This window comes from Coffea eugenioides, unplaced genomic scaffold (genome assembly GCF_003713205.1).
Source record: "Coffea eugenioides isolate CCC68of unplaced genomic scaffold, Ceug_1.0 ScVebR1_2301;HRSCAF=3305, whole genome shotgun sequence".
NCBI classification, from domain to species: Eukaryota; Viridiplantae; Streptophyta; class Magnoliopsida; order Gentianales; family Rubiaceae; genus Coffea; species Coffea eugenioides.
In genome coordinates, this window is record NW_020862777.1 from 19,021 (window position 1) to 40,621 (window position 21,601).

The 21,601-nt window shown below is 37.4% G+C and overlaps 1 protein-coding gene and 1 pseudogene across 1 annotated transcript; one reads left to right on the forward strand and one right to left on the reverse strand.

Moving 5' to 3' along the window:
• Positions 1-3,308: 3,308 nt before the first annotated feature.
• On the reverse strand, positions 3,309-4,559 carry LOC113756415. Its single transcript, XM_027300099.1, has one exon. The coding sequence runs from the start codon at positions 4,557-4,559 to the stop codon at positions 3,309-3,311; it is 1,251 nt and encodes a 416-aa protein (XP_027155900.1).
• Positions 4,560-9,086: 4,527 nt separating this feature from the next.
• Positions 9,087-12,666, forward strand: LOC113756416 (annotated as a pseudogene).
• Positions 12,667-21,601: the final 8,935 nt, after the last annotated feature.

A 21,601-nucleotide genomic window follows, 5' to 3' on the forward strand; every position in this document is an offset into this window, starting at 1 on the left:
CTTGAACAATTGTTTAACCAGCATGCAAAACCAAAAAAATCATATCTCATTAGAATCACACGGTTATTATGCATAAATTCATTCTTCGCTTGTGCTAAAGAAGTAAAAAGAAGATAGGGCCTCTCAATTAGCCAAAATTCACCAACTGAGTTATTTTACTTTTGCAGGAGATTTTGCAAGTGCATCAAAGAAAGAACAATTGGTAGATTTCAAGTTAGTGCAAAGAACTAGGTCAAAAGTATCCTCAATCTTTTTTGGCATACGATAACATTGATCATGTATTCAAACTAAATTGAATAGCAAATTAATATATGATGAACTATGAGTTATTTCCACTAATATGATTAAGCCTATCTTTTGAACGTGTAGACATAATCAAAGATCGACAGATGACCTATTTGATGTGTATTTTGCCTCAAGACCCTGTTTTAAGGAGATCCTACTTGGGTGACTACGTCAGACCATGAAATTGCTGGATTCAAATTCTCAGACTGTAATGCGACTAATTTTTTTCCCTCAATACTGGATATAAGGCATTAAGATGCCAGAAAAGAAATTTTCTTCATCTTATCAGGCTTTGATGAGGTGTAGGATAGTTATTATACAATAGGATGGTTACTGAGTTGTCGAATGATTATAAGAAAATCCTAACGGTTACAGCGTAAGTTAAGTTTTTTTTTTTTTTTTTTATTTGAACTTTTTTATTTTATTAATGAAAGAGATATACACAATATTTTTCCTTACAGACGTCTAATTTTCCGAACTGAGGGCAAACCCAACTTGTCTAGAAAAATTGCCCCACGAGCTACCCTTGGGAGCATAGTGAAGCTGTCATAAATCTTGACTTGTTGGTGGGGATGAGATGTTCCGACATTGGATAAAGCGTCAGCAACTGTGTTAGCCTCTCGATAACAGTGTGATAAATGAGCAGGATCTTCCAAGAGCTTCAAAATCTGTCTGATTTCCCTTCGAATCTCCCATGGACATTGAATACGCTGCTGAATGATCTCAACTAAAAGCAATGAATCTGATTGAACCCTTATATTTTCGAAGCCCCTATTTTTACATGTTTGAAGACCAATAAGAAGGGCCCAAGTCTCTGCACGGAGAGATGTAGTTTGTCCAAGATAAGCCGAGAAAGCAATCACTGGTACGCCAAATGAATCTCGGAGAACTCCACCATGGTGGGACCCACTCCTGGATTACCTTTAGAGCATCCATCCGTGTTGAGTATCAACCTCCCTGTCTCCTTTATTTCCCAGCGAACCAATTTATATGCAATTCTACCGACAGATACATGCGATCGATCATACAAATGATGAAAAGACTGCAATTGAAGTTCTTGTTTGAAATGAATCCCCACCATAGACTGTATTTCTGAGAAAATGTTCTTACAAATAGCAGACGATTGCATCTGGACACCCTCAAACATTGCTTTATTTCTTGCTTTCCAAATCTGCCAGCAAAGTACACTAGGTAGAATGCGGTCGATAAGTCGTCGTGTCTCAGAGTCATGTAAACGTAGCCACCATCCTACGATGCGAGGACGCAAAAAAGATCCTGGACACCTGAATCCACATAGGCCTCCAAAATAGTTCCAAACTACCGAGGCAATATGTCCGTTGGCAAATAGGTGCTCAATAGACTCCACAGATGCCGAGGAGCAGCAAAAACACTTTGAGGGAAGTTGGAAGCCAAGCTTACCTAACCTATCTGGTAATGGTAGTCTTCTCAGAAACAATCTTAACATGAAGAATGAGACTTTCCAAGGAATCTGAGGATGCCAAATGTAAGTAAAAGCCATTGACTTGTGTCGGGTCTGCCTGACGTCCCCAAAAGCCGATTGGAGAGAGAACTTACCAGATGACGTGGGCATCCAAAAGACTTCAACTTCACTCCCTTCCTCTGGTACCGGGTGTGCCAAAATGGAAATAAGTTTCTCGCTTGGCATCGTCGAATGTAAGAGATTTATATTCCAGTGACCATTGGTGATAAAATTTTGGAATGACAAATTTGGGATAACTTTTGCATGTAGAAATAACGCACCACTTCCCAACCAGTTGTTATACCAAAAATGACAAGCTCCATCCCATAACATTGAGAGCTCCACTTGTCTACTTACGTTGATCATCCTTCTCCAGATTGCCGAGTCCGTTGTTCTGAGTTCGATCTGACAAGGATGAAGGCTTCCGCAATATTTTGCTTTCATGAACGATGCCCACAGGGATGATCCTGTTCGGAAATTCCACCAAAGCTTGCATGAAAAAGCTTGATATACGTCTCGTAGTCTCCGGAACCCGACTCCCCCTTCCTCAACCGGGTAACACAAATGAGACCATCGTATCCAGTGGAATTTCGAGTCGTCGGTTGATGATCTCCACAGGAAGTTCGAGCACGAACTTTCTATAATTTTGAACACCTTGGCCGGGATCACAGCAGCTGACATTAGATGCATTGGCATAGAAGCCAACACGTGCTTGATTAGAACTATTTTGCCTCCAAAGGAAAGCAGCCTTGATTTCCATGACAAAATCCTCCCTAGAATAGACTGACACACTTCTCCAAAATATGAAGATTTGCATCTTCCAGAATAAAGAGGGAATCCCAAATAACGTATCGGAAATGACTGCCAGGCAAACCTAGTGATACGTTCAATCACCCTTCGTCTCGCCGGTGGCATCGATGGGTGGACCAAATAACAGCTTTTTTGCACATTTATGAGCTGCCCCGAACACCTTTGATATGCCTGTAACACCTGCATGATTGCCTTAAGAGAAGAAGAGGATCCATTTGCGAATATAAGAACATCATCCGCAAATGCCAAGTGAGTAATAGTCGGACACCGATATGGAACTTTGAAACCCAGGAACCTCGATTGCATGGTGAGGTTATTCAGTCCTCTAGATAAAACCTCAAATCCTATAATGAATAATGCAGGAGATAATGGGTCTCCCTGACGAAGACCTCTCGAAGACTTGAAGAAACCGTAGGAGGAACCATTTATAATGATAGAAAACCAGACATTAGAGAGTAACCGCCATATAAGGTCAATAAATATTTCCCCGAATCCAAACCTCCTTAGAATATTAATAATATGACCCCATGACATCCGGTCATATGCCTTGGACATGTCTAGTTTCATTAAAACATTTCCACCTCTATTCTTTTTCCCCATGCTTGATACCATCTCTTGAGCTAGTAGAAAATTTTCAGTTATATTGCGGCCCTTCACAAAACCTGTCTGATGTGGGGAAATGATTTTTGGCAGTAAACAAGCCATCCTGTCTGTCAAAATCCGAGATAACACTTTATTGAAAAAATTGCATAGACTGATAGGCCTGAATTGAGAGAATTCCTGAGGATTTGGCGTCTTTGGAATTAGTATAATTGAAGTAGAAGTGATGAATCGTGGTAGCTCCGCCCCACAGAAGAAGCTCAGTACCGCATTGTAAACATCTTGAGCGATCACTTCCCAAGCAAATGTAAAAAATTTGCCTGTCTGGGCCAGCTGCACTTTCTCCATCCATTAACTTTATGACTCCATATACCTCCTCAATTGAAGGTAATGCTTCCAGTTTTCCATTATCCTCTTCCGTAACCAAGTGCGGAATTAAATGTAGCATATCAGTAGATGATTCCAAAGAGCCCGTGAAAAGATCATTGAAATATGCCGTTGCCTCACTTGCTATATCATCGTCCTTTTCCACCCACGCACCATTGGACTTTTTGATGCGGTGTATCATTCCTTGAGCTCTTCTCTGCCTTACTACCACATGAAAATATCTTGTATTCCTATCTCCATGACGAAGCCATTTGACCCTGGCCTTCTGTCTCCAATACTGTTCTTCAATTGACATTGAATACCGCAATTCTGCTTGTGCCTTATTAAGCTCAATTTGACACTCTTCGGAATAATCGTGGTCTAGCAACTCCTCAGCTCGTTGAACCGCCATTTCTGAAGAACGGACAACGTCAAAAATATTCCCAAAATGTTGCTTGTTCCATGATTGAATAGCTCTCCTTGTTGCCAATAATTTAGAACACAATACGCGTAGCGGAGGCCCACCCACATCTTGTTTCCAAACATGGCGAATCACTTCCAAGAGATCTGGTTTGGAAGTCCAAACATTCAGAAATCGGAACGGCCGAGGTTTGTTATCTGACCGAGTTGCAAAAGAAACCTTCAATGGTGCATGATCGGAGGGGTGTCTTGCCAAGTGAAGTACCGAAATGTCATTTGAAAAATCCAAACAAGATCCATTGACTAAAAATCTGTCCAACCTTTTTGAAATCCGAGCTCTACTCCGTCGATTATTAGACCATGTGAATTTAGATCCTGAAAAACCGACATCAAAGACCTCAGCTTCCTCCATGAAATTCATAAAATCCACTCCTTCCGCTATAGCAAATGGACGCCCCCCTCGCTTTTCATGTGCTGCTAATATAACGTTGAAATCACCTCCAATACACCAAGGAAGTAAAGTAGGCTTGTCATGTAATAATGATGTCCATAACTCTTTACGCTCATCCACTGAGCACTTTGCATGAACAAAAGACATAATGATGGAACTTGGTAGTAATGGATTTTGAACATCTAGAGAAATATGTTGATCCGAACTACCAACGATCGAGCAAACAAAAGGATTATTATAGAAAACCCAAATATCGCTAGAGCAATTAACAAACACATAATCAAAAGATAGACGTAACCGAATGAGTTCGATTTTAGATACGTCTAGTTTTGGCTCACAAATCACAACAAAATGAACATGATAAATCCGAACTAATTTAATCAATCTTCTTAGGTTTGGTGCTTTTGCTATCCCTCTAATATTCTAAAATAATCCATTAATCAAAAGAAAGAACCTGGAATGAATTTTTGGATGATGTCTGTGACCTTAACTGTCTGTCAGATGGGATTGGAGCCCGCATACCCTTTCTGTGCGGTTGTCGGAAGTCACCACCAGCCTCACCTATTTGATCAATGTTTAGGCCATTCATTGATGATTCCAGCAATTTTTCTTGTAGGACACCAATTCGGGGGGACAGATTTCCAGCATTAGTAGGCATTTGATTTGCTTCTACCAACTGTTGTGTAGAAACTTCATCCTCCACCCCTCGCAATTCAACATAGAGATTCTCCAAAACATTATTGTCGGCCAGCAGCTGCAGTTCAACATTGGTTTTGTCGGCCAATTGCTCATGGTCACTCCTTGCGTTGTTGTGGGCCTGATTTGCTTGTGTAAATGTTGTAGCTTTGTCGGTCAGATGCTGTTGTGCCAATGTTAAAGCATTCTCATCCAGATGATGTTGTTCGGTGCTCAAAGGCTTCTCTTTGAGGACATGGGACCCTTCACTTTGACTGCCATGATGTTTCTCCAGCTGGTTTTCCATTGCTACATGTTCCCCATGCAAAACCGTATTCATCACCTTACATGTCTCCATGTTTACGTTGACATCTGAAATTTCTAAATGGGTTACTACTCCTTCTTCATTAGCAGGATCATCATCAATAATGCAGTGTTGCAGATTTTTTACTTCCTTTTGCACGACTAGCACGGCAGGTTCAGCAACCATGGCCTTTGCTGCTGAAGTTTTTATCCCATTTTTCACCGTAGCAGTGGTTGAAATTTCCTGTGAAGTAGACTCGTTTATCACAGTTTCATTCGCAGTAGCAGCAACTCCATTCACTATCATTTCATTTGCAATAACATTGGATATATTTGCTGCCTCTTTATTCTCCAAATCAGTTTGATTAGTCCCAGGTTGATGAGTAATCATCTGATTTCTATCTATGTATGGGTTTTGCTGGTTGTTCAGTTGCAGCCGAGACCCATCTTTTTTCAAATTCTTGTTGCAGTGCTCATGAGAATGTCCTAATCTTGAACAAAAAGAACAATACGGAGGACGATTCTCTGTCTCAATACGTTGCCAAAAACCTGATTCCCCTTCGACAGCAACCCACACCCTTGGCACAACAAGCTTCGCAACATCTATCTCTACGCACACCCTGGCTACACTAGGACGAATCCCAGCAGCCGTTGCCGAATCTAGAAACAAAGGTCTTCCTACTGGAGACAGTATGGAAAACAAAGAATGTTTGTCAAAATAATGAATAGGTAGAGCTGGAAGATTTACCCAAACCGGTACTAGAGATGATTCTCTATGCACATGAAATTCCCTGGTCCATCGAAACACACGCATTGGATGTTTACCCAACTGCCAAATTCCTCTTGTCCAAATTCTATTGAAATCTGCTTCAGCTGTACATTTAATAAGGACATGCCTATAGTCCAGTAATCCAATGGAGACTTGGTCTTTCAGATTTAAAGAGGCAAAAAACTTTCGAATATCTTCCAGAGAAGGTCGTCTATGAGAGAATTTGCCAACCAAAGTCCATCTAAATGGTGCTGCAAGTTTGTCCGCTTCTATTCTGGAAAATATAACCGCCGCTTCACCCTTGTAAACAGAAGCCTGCCGAATCTGGATTGGAGATGTTGCCGGCTGTGAGAAAAGCTGAGAAAAAGATTTTTTTTTTTTGTAGGGGAAAATTCTTGCCCCTCAGCCGATGGCTGAAGGGCTGCCATGAAACCTTACGATCACTAGTGGCGAGAAGAGAGAAGATAGAGAGGATCCTAAGAAGAGAGAGAGTCTACAAAATTATATATTATGAATAAAAAGGGTTAATAACACTTTGCGTCCCCTAAACTTAGTGGATAATCACACTTTGCTCCCATTAACATTAAATATGTATATTTTACCCCTCATGAAAACTAGTCTAAGTTAAAAATAATGAAAAAAGTGAGTACAATAATATTATTGCCCTTTTATTCAAGAAATCATCTATAACTTAATATTATTTCCTTTCATTTTTAAAAAAGATACATCTTCTCTATCATATCTAACTATACAATGAAAATGATTCATGAACTACTTAGGAAATGTTGTTGCTTTGGTCATCTATCTTTGAAGTCTCAGCCAATATGGTCTGTCATATCAACAAATTTAGTGCTCTATCTCCATCAAAAGAGACTAATGCAGCAAAATTGTGGGAAGCTAACGGAGAAATCACTTGAATTACGCAAAGAATAAAAATTAATTAATTTGGTATCTTATCTCCAAACAATATAGTCCCTTTGTATTATGGCGAACCAATTTTTCTTAAATTTTAAGAATTTGGTCAAGGCTAATTTAGAGTTGTTAACGGAGTTAAGAGACCTTAGAGGGTACTTCGTACCATCTTGCAGAAAACACCAAGCATTCAAACAAAAGCCTAAAACTATAAACTCACCCATAACTCTTCAATATAATGAAATAAAAGGTTTTTATACTATGTCAAACATAAATTTATGCATTTTTTCTTTCACCTTTAGGTACTCTTTTTCATGATATTTCAACTCGGAAATGGCACAAAATCCATAATTATGTTTAAAGTTTTGTGTTTGATTTATTTTAAAGTTACAAAAATTTATTTTCTTCACGATAAAGAGTTTTGGGTTTATTTTTATGAGTTTTATGACTTATTTGAGATTTTTTGAAACTTTAATATACTGTTGAGACGGATGTGACACGAAAGGCATTAAAGGGTCTCTTCACTTCATTAGCGACTCAAATTTCTATCAAAAGGACCTCCCTAACCATATTTTTAAATTTAAGAGGCAAAATTGGCTTGTCATGATACTAAGGAACCAAAACGATCAAAACCTTAAAAACAAGGGATCAAATTGGTTATAATTTGTATTGTTTTAACCATGCACATGCAATCACATGACATTTCTTTGTCAGTTTCCTTTTATTTTCAGTCAACAATTCTACAATCACATTAGTCAAGAATCATAAATATAGGAATTAAATTGATAAGGAATTAAATTTTCCCTTACTACTCATACCAAACGTAACCCAAATTTTCTTATTTTGCAACTTGACGAGTTCAATTTAAGTTTGGCTTTCATACGCATGGCGTGTGCAGTGAGCTAAGGTTTAGAAGAAGCAATCATCACTAATGACAAAATGGCATGACTGAAGGAAAACCCACAGTCTGGTAGACCAGTTTTCTGAGTAATAGAGTTGTACTTAGAAACGTTATCTAAGAACTAGTTCTTCCTTTTAATCTGCAATTAGGCACGAGGGGGAAAAAAGTTCATTGGTCTCTAATCCAAACACATCCTTTAGTTTTTTCCTACAAAAAACAAGAAATAAAAAAAAGATTTTAAAAAATGATAAACATGTCCCAAAACTCAACGAGTTAGATACCTATTCCTGATCTGGTCCAGTGCAGAAATATATTGTTATCGAGCACATGAAAAATAGGGCTGTGAATGTGTCTAATCAAACCAAGTATCTTGTTTATTTATTTTAAAGAATTTTGAGATAGTATTCAGGATTGGCTCGTTTATTTACTGAGGCAAGTTCAAAAGAATTTTTATTGAGTCAAATTCGAGTAATTTTTATCTATAAAATCCAATTTTATGATTATCGAGCTAAGCTCGAGCTGCAGTTAAAATTTTTTTATACATAAAATTTTATTGTAACTTGATTAAATTAGTTTGCAAATCAAATTCGAACAAATTTTTACTGAGCGGAATTTGCTTTGAATATTGAGTAGTTTAGTTTATATTTCAGGATGGAGGGATTTAGGGTTTGGTTCACATTATAGAATTTCAATCAGAAGCAAAACCCCATTATGGACATGAGTATTTGTTACTTGTCCAGTTTAGCAACGGGATGAGTTTTTTATTCTCTAATGAGTTAATCAATTTAAAATCTGAGTCATAAATTGGGAAAATATGAGATAAAATCTAACACTTTAATATCCATTAATAAATTTGTTAAACATCTGACAATGGTACAATCATAGTATACTGTTGTATTCAAATGCACAGAATATCTAATTTTATTGATATATGCATCAAATTTTATTATAACTTAATAATATTATGCTCTTTTACTCCTTTTTTTGATAAAAATAAATTTTATTAACAGATTGCTAGAAATCTCTCATATACTCAAATTTCATTTGACATACATTTACCATTATTACCGTTTCCCCCCCCCCCCCCCCCCACCACTGAAACCCTACGTCATCTATGAGCCATGCAAATCGCAACAGCACCTTTGGTCTGCTGCCTATATACAAGCCCCCAAGCCTGCTAGCTGCTGATCACTACTAGTATATGACAGAGACTGCTTGGAATCAGCTAGCTCCTGCATACAGGACTTATCCAATTCAAAATTCCCACCACCACCTCCTCCTCCTCCTCCTCTTCCTCCTCCAATCGCCCTCTCCTTAAGGATCGACGAAATCTCTGCCTTGTCCAACCAAAAAAGAATTAATATTCACAAAAAGAAAAGAATAGAACTTCACCCACCTTCTTGATCAGTCTATAGTGAATTGGTGCTAAAATACTAATCCCACTACTGCTACTAGTAAGCAATCAGACATGGCAGCGTGGGAGGCTGAGAAGGACAGGAACAGTGTGTGTTACAGGAGCAGGGGGATACCTGGCATCTTGTTAGTCAAGCTACTCCTTTCCCCCACTATACTGTTCATGCCACCTCAAGAAACCCCGGTACGTATTTCATCCTCATACCCCTTCCTTTCCTGATTTACTGCTCTTTTTTTTTTTTTTTTTGGGTTTTGGGTCTTGTATAATTTGTTTCATTCCCTTTAATACGACAATTGATTTTTTACCTGCTGTCAATTGGCTGTTTCCTATTTGATGTAGTGGGAATTGCTGTAAATGTTTTGTGAAGGGTGAGAAATATGTTTAATTGAAGAAATATATAAAAGCACCTGCTGTGAATTGTGTGCTTCGTTACTTGATGATGTGGGCACTGCTGTGTATGTTTTGTAGACGATGAGAAATATGTTCATCTGAAGAAACTTGACAAAGCAGCTGAGAATTTGAAACTCTTTAAGGCTGATTTGCTGGATTACAACTCCATTTCTGCAGCCATCAGGGGTTGTGATGGCGTATTTCATGTAGCTAGTCCTGTTCCTTCAGGCTCTGTTCCCAATCCTGAGGCAAGACCATTTTCAATCGTTTCAATTGCTATGATATTTTATCCTTTTGGTTTCCCCAGAATAACATCTTTAACATATCTTTTGTTTATGAGAGACAGCTTTTGTCATAACAGATGATATTTTATTGCGTTTTGCCAAACATGAGCTAAAGTTGGGTATCGTTTAAAATAGGATCTTGTTAAGCTTTTGTACGAACTTATGTAGTCACTGGGGCTCTTTGCCTTTCTATCTATTTGTGGAAGGATTTTTCAAATGTTGAAATGAGTGAATAAATGCATATAATAATAACCTATGCTGGTAACCAAGTTCATCGCTGGCATAAGCAGTCATGAGTTCTTAACTATGTACTCATTCACTCTAAAGATGTCAGGTTAACTGACACTACTCAGTCGTCTATCTGGATATATTTTACGCAAAAACAAGCAGTTCAGCATGAAGAGTTGAGTGCTAGTTCCTCTGCCAACATGATGATTTCTTGCAGGTTGAACTTGTTGAGCCAGCTGTAAAGGGTACCCTTAATGTACTGAAGGCTTGTTCTGAAGCAAATGTCAAGCGCGTTGTAGCGGTTTCCTCTCTTGCTGCTGTTGTAATGAGTCCTAATCTGCCTGAAGGTGAAATTATAGATGAGAAGTGTTGGTCAGACGGAGAATACTGCAAGGCAACAAATGTATGCATCAACATAATTACACTTTTTACTGTTGCACCTTGGTTTTGTAATTGTGCAGAAAAATCACTGTCTTATTCATACTGCTTCTAAGATTGCTGAGAAATCAGATTTTAGCAATTACTATCAGTTTTTGGTTGACCATCCTGTACTAATATTGCTCCAGATCTGGTATTGTTACTCCAAGACGGTTGCTGAAAGAGAGGCTTTACAATATGCAAAAGAAACTGGCCTTGATGTTTTAACTGTATGCCCATCCTATGTTTTTGGCCCCATGCTTCAGCATGACGCAAATGCTAGCAGCCTAATTCTTATAAAGCTCTTGAAAGGTGATTTACTAATGCCCGTAATCAATTAGAGAACTATTCCGTTATGTTATATATTTTCTTTCTTTCTTTCACCTTCTGCATGGAAGTGGTCGTAACTCGTAAGTGATACAGTTTTTTCCTTGATATTGGTTTGTGCCTAAGTGAGCATGGATGTCACTGTAGAACTCTGATGAACTCTAAAGCTTAGCATTTTTTCTTTTGGTCCGTCAAAGGTCAAGCAATTGAATTTCTTCATGCGGTTGATCAACTAATTTTCCAAGTAACCCATCATTTTTATGCTTCTGGCTTCCAGTGTTATTTTCATGATACATAATGAATTGATGTCAATAAAATTTCACAAAATTCGTCAACATGGTTGCGGTTGAACTTCTAGGAATGAAACCATATTCATTGATCAGATAACTGCTTTGCCGTCTTTTTGGCATTTTTTTTAATCTTCAAGCCAGCTGAAAGGTTTTCAGATTCTAAACCTGTAAGCTATCTGCCATTCTAATAGTTTTATGATTTTGGCAATGATCTGAAAACTTGCAAAGTGATCTAAAAAAAAAAAAACTTAAGAACCTAATGGAAGGTGAGACAGACAATAGGCATAACATCTGAAGAGGTTGCATCTTTCAACTGTTTGCTTGATTGCTTTGGGACGTAGTTGAAGATATAAAAGGTTAACATTGTGACCTGTAGGTCCTTTGCAGTTCAAAAGTCGCATGAATTTATTGCGGTACGATTTGTCAAAGGGATTGTATGTTTCATATATGCAGTAAAGAACTCAGAGATTAGCTTAGATAACATCATTTTTTGAGATTAAACTGCTCTTCTTTTTACTCCTTGGCTGCACAGAAGGATGTGAGGAAACAGAAAACAAATTCTACAACACAGTAGATGTGCGTGATGTGGCCGAGGCACTGCTTTTGGTTTACGGGAGACCTGAAGCTGAAGGCCGGTACATATGTTCACCTCACCTCACCACGACAAAACATATGGTGGAAACTCTGAGGAAAAACTATGCCAACTACAAGTACCCTAAGAGGTGGATTACCATCTTTGAAATTAATTGTCTCATTTTTCAGACACCCCGTTTGTCCTGATTTTCTTGTTTGTTCATGTCCGTCATGATTTCCATTTCCAAAAGTGTGGCATCTACGAGTCTCTACAAGAACCATTTATGTTGTCTGCATATTTTCTTGAAATAGCTCATTTCTTCGCAGACTTATAGAGGTGAAGGATCAAAGCCGATGGAATATTAGCTCAGAAAAATTGGAGAGGCTAGGCTGGACATATAGACCTGTGGAAGAAACCCTTGTTGACTCTGTCGAAAGCTACAAGCAGGCTGGGATCTTAGATTGATAGGGTGCTTCTGTTGTGCGTTAATGCACCTGTGTTTTATAAAAAGGCAAAAAAAGTACTGAGAGAATAAGGCCGTTTTGATGCAAGTTACCTACAAATACGGTTAAAAGAAAATATAGAAAAATAAAAAGAAAAAATATCTAAATTTTCTGATTCATCTCCTCCCTTACTCTCAACATCCTTCTCCCTCCTCCCCCTCCTCTCCATAGTTCCTCTCTTTCGCCATACATACAAGTCAGATAATGTCAATTCGGTGCTGCACAAATACAGTATAATGCCAATTCAGTGCTTGAGTATTTATTTGTTGATTGGATTTTTTTGTGTAATTTTTGTAAAATTTGATGCTAAATCTTGAGGAGAAATTTGAAAATTGGATTTTGCATGTTCTGGTTGCTATTTTATGATTATTAAGATTTGTTTTGGGTAGGGGTGAGTATGGGTTGAGTAGTACATGTTCTATGCATTATTTGGCTGACTAGACCTGCACCTTGCAGGTCAGTTGTTTTTTGACCCTTACCCATTCCGCATACGAACGGATATTTGTTAAGGTAGGGTCGGCTTAACAGGTACCTGCGTCGCCTTGGTTATCATTTAGTTTTAAAAAAAGATAATTTATAGTAATTTAATTTTGTATTTTGAATATTTATCTAAGACTTAATAAAGATTTTTTTCTCAAAAAAAGTCTCCTACCAAAAAACAAATATGCGAAGAGAATACAAGAAAAAGAAAATAATTAAAATAATTCAAAATCAATGAAAATTTCAACTAAATAGTACCTTTTTAAAAGTATATATTCTACATTAATTAAACTCTTTCCTAAAAGAAAAAAAGATCACGACCTCTATAAATGAATCTTATAAACAAACTATAATTTTCATATTTATAATATAGCTTCTTCAATAAAATTACTTATTTAGCTCCAAAAGTATTATTTTGTAATATGTGTATAAAAATAAAAAATAAAATATATATTTGTGTGACGCGTTGGATACCCACGGATTCTTAATCATGTAACCCTACCTTACATCGCATATAAGTAATTACCTAACCCTCTTTTGACCTAATCAAATAATGCACATCGGATACCCTATTTGTTGAATCGAATCGAATCGAATCGAATATGATGGATTTTTGAGTAAACGGGTATTTTTGTCCAACCCTAGTATTGAGTGTCTTCAAAATTGTTTTAAAGGGGTTGATTGAGTGCCTTGGCAGAGTGAGAGTTGGTTGATGAATTTGTTTGGGCATATGCCCGAGTCTGAGACAAGCCCATAGCAGGAGGCAATCCCGAAAGTTTCAAATTTTCAAATCAAAATTTCAATTGTGACCTTGTTTTTGTATCGTCAAAGGGTTTAAATTGATGAAAAATGATGCCATAATCATGACTCAAGCGAATAAAATGAGTGTTGGACAAGAATTGATCTTGAAAAGCAGTGTTGGTGGTGGTTGAAGATGGGCGACCAGTGTCCCCATTGCAGCTGTGAGGATTAGGGAAAATGATTAATTTTTAAAATTATATTTTAACCCACTAAACTTTCGGCCAAGCTTTGTTTTGACCTAAAAGTAGTCAATCATTGCACCTTAATCTCAAAACTCAAGACTCTGTTTGGACTAGCTGTTTCTGGGGGTGTCTTTCAAAAAGTTTACTGCAACTATATATAAAAAAAACTTTTACTATAGATGTTTTTTGAGGTGTTTTTAAAAGTATTTTCAGGGCTTTTCAAAATATATTTTGGAATATTTTTAAAATATATTTTGCAACAACTTTATGGGGTATTTTTTAAAAATTTTACACCACCTATCACCACCACCCGCTGCCGCCACTCCCTTCCTACTCCTCCCCTCTATCTCTCTTTTTCCCTCCCTCTCTTTCCTCCCCTTCCTCTTCCTTCTCGCTCCTCTTTCCTCTTCTACTCCCTCCTTTCCTTCTCCTCTCCCGCCCCCAAACCCCTCTCCCCTGAGACTCCACCTGAGTCTCCCCTGGTGGTTGCGACTCCATCTGAGACTCCAGCCACAACCTTCTTGGTTGTGGCCGGAAGCCACCAGTCGCAGCTTCTAGCGACCTTTCTAGTCACGACCGGGAAGGTTGCGGTCAGTAGACGGGAGATGGGATTGGGGGGGGGGAAGGAAAGGGAGAAGGGAGAAAGGACAAGGGAGAGGAGGAAGAAGAAAAGAGAAGGAGAATTAGTAGGGGGAGGAGGGGAGGAGGAGGAGAGGAAGAGGGGAGAGAAGGAGGGATCCGGTGTGCGGAGGTGGCTGTTGGTAGAGGAGAGTAATGGTGATGTGGTGGGGTTGTAGGTGTAGTGCCTGGGCGAAGAGAATGAGGGAATTTTTAGATTATTTAATGTATTTGAGATATGTTTGCATTTTTTGAATTGTTTGTAAAATTATTACTGTAGACCTAAAAAACAAAAATATTTTTCAAAATACTGTCAAATCCAAAATGGATTTCAATTTAACCAATTTATAAATATTGAGGTATCTGGAGTAGACATGTCAATGTCGAATTTATCCAGATCCAAACCCCAGACCCACTATATTTGGGTAGGGTTTGGATTTAAATTTCTCAAATCTAGACCCTTACCCATACCCAGACCCAGACCCAGACCCTGTGAGAGATTTCTGGGTCTAGGTAGGGTCTAGTTTTATAGAATCCATATCCAAATCCAAACTCATACCAAACTTTACCCAAATCCATATATATATTTAATTAAATAATATATATTAGTAAATTTATAAAATAATCTAATATTTTATGGCTATTGGATCGAATAAAGTAAGATATTATGGTATCAGAATCTGCATTTAGTGTTGATGGTTTGGTGATTGAAGAGACTCATGTCAAACTGCTTCTAGATACAGTTGAAACATTAGTGACTAGTGATGATTGAATTGAATCAAAGAAAAAATTAGGGTAAAATACCAAAAAACTCCTTGTGATTTGATAAAAATTCAATCTAGCTCCCTCTAGTTTGGAAACCTACACTATAACTCCCTGTGATGTTGACTTAATTGAAAATTGGACAGAAAGCATCCAATCTAACGATTGTGTGTGAAATGTCAATATTGTCCTTACTATATGTAAGATGCTTCCATTCAATTTTCAATTTAGTCGAAACCACAGGGAGTTATAGTGTAATTTTTCAAACTAGAGGGAGTTAAATTGACCATTTGACAAACCATAGGGAGTTCATTTATATAGGGGCAATATTGACATTTCACGTATAACCATTAGATTGGATGTTTTCCGTCCAATTTTCAAATTAGTTAAAATCACTCGGAGTTATAGTGTAGGTTTCCAAACCAAAGGGAGTTAAATTAAACATTTAGTAAACCACAAGGAGTTTTTTGGTATTTTACCCAAAAAATTAATAAGTATTTGTAAATCTTCTTATTCTATTATTTATTTGTCAGGTCCTCAGTCAAATAACTTTTATCTCATTCGCTATTTTAGTGCTGGATTGCGAGACATCTACCAATATTGAAGTTTAAATAAGAATAAGAGGTACAAAATTACAATTTTTTTAATGAGATTAAATATTTATATATGTTATGGTTGTTTTCTTTTTTAAAAACTAATCCTGGTTGTCATTGTAATTTGTTCAAACTTTTCAAGAAAAGGAGAAAAAGTAAAGACAAACAAATAAAATATTAGGTATGGATGCAGTTGAATCTTTGAAAATATATAAAGATAGTCAATAATAATTCTTTCTTTGAGTTCACAATAGTGCATTCAACTTGTCAAATGTTAATCTTTTATTTGAAAACAAAAATTGAATAGTGTTTATATTATTTATGAACTCTATATATTTTAAATACATTTTTACTTTAGTATGTTCAAAAATACTCATGGATGTCCATTGGATACCCAGATCCATAAGGGTCTAGGTATGGACTTACCTTTCTAAACCAAAAAAGGTATAGATTTAGGTCTAAATCTAACTAAATTAAATGGGTTTGGATCTGGATCAAAGGGATCCAAACCAGACCATACCCATTGACATGCTTAATCCGAGTAATAATAATAATGTCCCTCATTGTATTTAACCATTTTTGGATATTTTTACATCAAAATAACATATATAATTGGCTATCATGAGTAAAGACAAACCAAAAAGTCATATAATCAAATTGACAGGTACTATAATATTATTTCTTCTTAATTTAAGAATTTACTCTTTCTCACTTAAATATATTTCATTTATTTATGGGAATATCCCATGCATATAATTTGTTATCTATACATCGTTGTTAGTTGGAAGTTAAATGTACGATAATTTTTTTGTTTTTATAGTGTAAGTGAGAGAACTCAAACTTGAGAAAAAATTTGTATGCTAGATAAGTTAGCTATGTTCACAATTCTCTCAATATTTGTAGCAGATTTTATGTCTTCACTCCAGGATAGTTTAATTTAGCTAACAAAAGTCAATACATAGCCAAAAATTCAAGGCTAGTACGATATTTTCCTTTCACTAGTGCAAGAATTTACTCGTATATACATTAAGTACTTTACAAGTTTTTGAGAGAATATCTAATTCACATTATTTATCATTTAGGGAGATTCTATAGTCACTTTTAGGTATCATACCCTCGTATTAAATTTATATTTCGATGGCTATATAGCTCAATCATTTAAATTATAGACCACTCTCATCATTGAGTGATAAGAATATAAACAACTATCATTTGTAAGATCGAAAACAACCTAAAAGGTAATAGGTGGTTTAAAAGCTAGCCAAAATATAAATCCCTTTTTTCTGAACTAGCCCTCTTTTTCTAAAGTACCAGACCAAGGAACAACTTATGATAAAGCGGAAGTAATTTAGAGCAGAAGAGATAAACAGTTAATGTTGCAAAACAGTGAATAAGAAGATGGAATAGCAAACCAAATCTCAAACTCGACTAGAGTTTGAATATCCCTTTATATTGTAAGCTCCTTCAAGTTGATTCAACATACAACCAATCTCTTGTATACACGGGAAGGATCACTTCCTCCTTGCCTCAAGATACACTTGATCAAACAATGAAGTTTTACAATCACTCGAATAACCCTCACAAAGCTACACTATTGAAGAAATTGAATCACACTTGAAAAGGTAAATGTAGATCACACAACTAAGAGTACAAATCTTCTTTTTGGAGTATTCTTATGCTTGAATCACTCAAGATCTGATGTAGACTTAATGTGTATTGATACTCTTGGTGGTTCACTTTTATCCTATTTATAATAGACCAAAAACATCTTCAATTAATGCCACTAACGGACATAAGGCAGCTGAAGAGTCAACTAGCCGTTAATAGTGTCGGACGTCCAGTAGGCTGGTTTTGTGCGTCCGAACGCAGGTAGTGATTTCAAAAAAATTTTCTTGAAATCTTTAGGACGTGCGGCAGCATCAGAATATGCGTCCGACCATATGATGTAAAACTTGGAATCCTTCATTGATTCTTTCGGACGTCCGGTGCTTCTAATGCCTGTCATCCGAAGTGTTGCAACGATTGTCGGACGTCCGGTGCTCAGGTATTGTGCATCCAATCAAGGTTAGAGATCATAGAAGTGCTGACTTATCAGCTTCGGACATCCGAAGATAGGTTCTTTGTTCATCCGAAGATACTCAACGGTTATCGGACGACCGATAGGATGTATTTGTGCGTCCGACAGATGTTTTAGCAGATGCTTGGCCTTTGAACCTGTCTTGCTCTATTTTCTGACCAAAAACAAACTTAGAAAACATTAGTTTTATCCACTTGTTTTGTAATCATCAAAAGGTGCGAACAAAGATAAACAATCTCCCCCTTTTTAATGATGAGAAAACAATGGATGAAGTGAGGGAATTTTGATATAGTTTCCCTTTTCTTAGAGAGGCCTTGGAGTATTTACAACTCCCCCTCAGAAAATTTTCATACCCCACAGAAAAATTTACTTGACTCCCCCTTACATATAGATCAGATTCTTGACTCCCCCTCACATATAGATCAGATTCTTGACTCTCCCTCACATATAGATCCTGATTCCATCCATGTTTCTCCCCCTTTTTGTCATCATTACAGCAATATCCATATCAGAACCAAAATTAATCAGAACTAAGATTAGAGCAGCAACAAATGACAACAATCAACAAGAACTGACATAAACAGATAAGAGAGATAGCTAACAACGGATTTAAGACAGGAGAGACAACATCCATTTAAGACAAGAGAGACACAACCATAATATAGAAACATCTTCCAACAACAGATAGTTAACTATTTTTATAGACCAGTAGAGGAGTAAACTCCTTAAAATTAACAAACACACCAGATGTCTTTTAAGAGCAAAATATGCAAAAGAGAATTATTGAGAACTACTCATGAAGTGCAGTGGCCTAGTAGTGCCTATATGGTGATCTTGGATGATCCAGGCCTTCTCCTAGTCAAACAAAATTGCTCAGGATCCACATGATCTTCCTCTTCAATATCTTCAGCATCAACTTCAGTCGCCTCTTCAGAGATGGGAGCTTTTCCTTTATTCTTGGGCTGAGAACTAGAGGCATGAGCTTCTGGAGTATCTTCAGTACCAGGAGTGTGCTCAGTAGGCTCAGTTATGGGCTCTTTTTGATGAGCATGTTCATTGTTCACAGAAGTGGGAGGCACAAAAAGATTTCGTTTCTCTATGAAGGAAGCCTGCTGGTCAGGTGTCATGGTCGACATTAGACCATCTTCAATGAGCATAACATGTTGCTTGAGGTCTTCAAGCAACATGATGACCTCAGAATTGTATACAAAGGACTTGTTGGCTAATTTTCTAGGGTGAATGGTGAAAGGAGAGATATACATGGATTGATCCCGAGGGGTCCTAGGAGTGACTGGAGTTTCGTGAAGGCTCTTTCTTCTTAACTCTGACAGAGGTTCCTTGTGACACCAGTGACCCTAAAAAAACTTCAAATTTTTTCGTTCAAAATAGGCCTTTGAGAAAACAGTTGAGGCACTATCTCTAGGAGACTTTCCAATGAAGGGAATTTCAAGGTGAGCAAAGATGGGAGTCAGGAATTTTTCATAGGAAAGCTTCCTACGACTGTCGGTACTAATCTTAAGTAGGAATTTCCACATCACAAAACCAAAATCGATTCTGATCTTTTCCACAAAACAGTAAAACAGATACAATTCCATTTTGTTTGCATCGGTTCTGTGACCATCAGTGGGTACCAACAGATTGGAAACAATGGTGAAGATAATCAAGTTTTGAGGACTGAGATCCTCTAATCTTGCCTCAGCAGGAGTGTTGAAGTGAGTGCGAAAGTAAGTCATTAACTTGGAGATGTGAAAATGATGGTAAGCAGAGGGGAATTCTTCATATGAAAAGAAATTTGCAATTTTTCCTCTGAAGCCATCTTCAATCTTAGTTTTCAAAACAGAGTTAATGACATCAGGAGTTAAAGTGATATCAACAGAATTGACTCTAGAGATAAGCTCGGTGTGTGAGTTTTCTTTCCTAAGATTTGTAAAAAACTGGTAAAGCATGTCAGGGTAGAAGGTGTGTGGGATAGTCAGAAGGTGAATCCATTTTTGGAACTCAAAAAGCTTAAGCACAAGTTCTAAATCAATCTTATGAAATTCATATGGGATGACAGACCTCTAAATGATGAATCCTTTTTGAGAGATTAACTCAAATCTATCTCTGGCCTTGTCATCAATGAACTTTGGCAGGGATGTAGGTTCTTTGACAGGCTGAGCCTCTGGTTCCTTTGAAGTGCGTTTCCTTTTTGCACTTTGTTTGGCAGATGACCCAGTAGTCTGAGCACCAGACCTTGTCCTAGGTGATTTTCTGGTAGAGGGTTCAAGTGTTTGTTGTTCCTCAGCAATTTGTTCCTCAGTTTGATGTGCTTCCACTTGTACAGGAGATGAATCAGCAGTTGGAGCATCCTGTATCTTCTTTGCAGGTTGCTTTGCCTTTCCACCACGAGTCCCTGTCCTCTTTTTGGATACCCTGGTGGAAGGTTCTACGATCTCAACATCTTCATCCCTGAGTCTAAATGTGCGTCTGGCACTTGCTGAACCGCCTCTAACTCTCACCATGATGTAATGCAGATGATTCTTGAGATGCAGTGTAGTGCAGATGCGTGTCAAATTGACTACTAGTGCGTTAAGAGCTGTAGAGGATGCTTGAGATGATTACAGGTAGTGGATTTGGAAAAGTTAGGGTTTCTAGTATGAATTGGGAATTATGAGGCAGTTGGGAGTTATGGGGTGTTATGAGTGAAGTAAAACGGTCAATGGAGGTGAAATGAAGCTGGTCGGATCAATTCCTTGGAACTTGAATGCGGGACACGACTAATTTGAATTTTGAATTTGAAGGAGAACCGAAGGGTTGCGTCCGAGTCTAAGGAGGTAACTGAACTGAATGAAGTGGATGGCTTCTTTATAAGACGCAGTAAATTGAGTGTCGGACGGTCGAACGAAGTGAAGTGTCCGACACAATCGTCCAAACAAAAAATTTCCTGGGGAAACTGATGAAGAACACTGTTGGACGTCCGTTCTAACACATCGGACGTCCGATGGAAATTTTTAGAGAACTTTTTCATAGACGCCCAGTTTTGTTCTAAGATACACAAACTTGTCCAGTGGAAGGGATTTTGTGAAATATCAGCAATTTGATTTTTCGAACACACATTCTGAACGCAGATTTCTCTCTTCTGAACAAGATTACGAATGAAGTGATGCTTTATGTCTATGTGCTTTGTTCTAGAGTGCTAAATGGAATTTTTTGTCAAATTTATGGCACTAGTGTTATCACAATACATAGGCACACATTCATATATTAGTCTGAAATCATTCAATGTGTTTTTCATCCATAACAGTTGAACACAACAAGCACCAGCAACAATATATTCTGCTTCAGTTGTAGAAAGAGAAATAGCATTTTGTTTCTTGCTGAACCAAGATACTAAGCAGTTTCCAAGAAAGCTACATATTCCTGATGTACTTTTTCTTTCAACTTTACAACCACCGAAATCAGCATCAGAGAATTCACTCAATGGGAGTTCATTACATCTAGGATACCAAAGACCAAAATTCAAGGTTCCTTTTAGATATCTAAGAATTCTTTTTACTGCATTCAAATGTGATTCCTTTGGACAGGACTGAAAACGAGCAAATAAGCATACAGCAAACATGATATCTGGTCTACTAGCAGTTAAGTAAAGCAGACTACCAATCATACCTCTATACTTCTTTTCATCAACTTTTGTACCTTCTTCATCTTTG

What these genes read in the sequence shown, in the direction of transcription:
- LOC113756415 (XM_027300099.1), bottom strand. Translation starts at nt 4,559, where the DNA reads ATGTCTTTTGTTCATGCAAAGTGCTCAGTGGATGAGCGTAAAGAGTTA.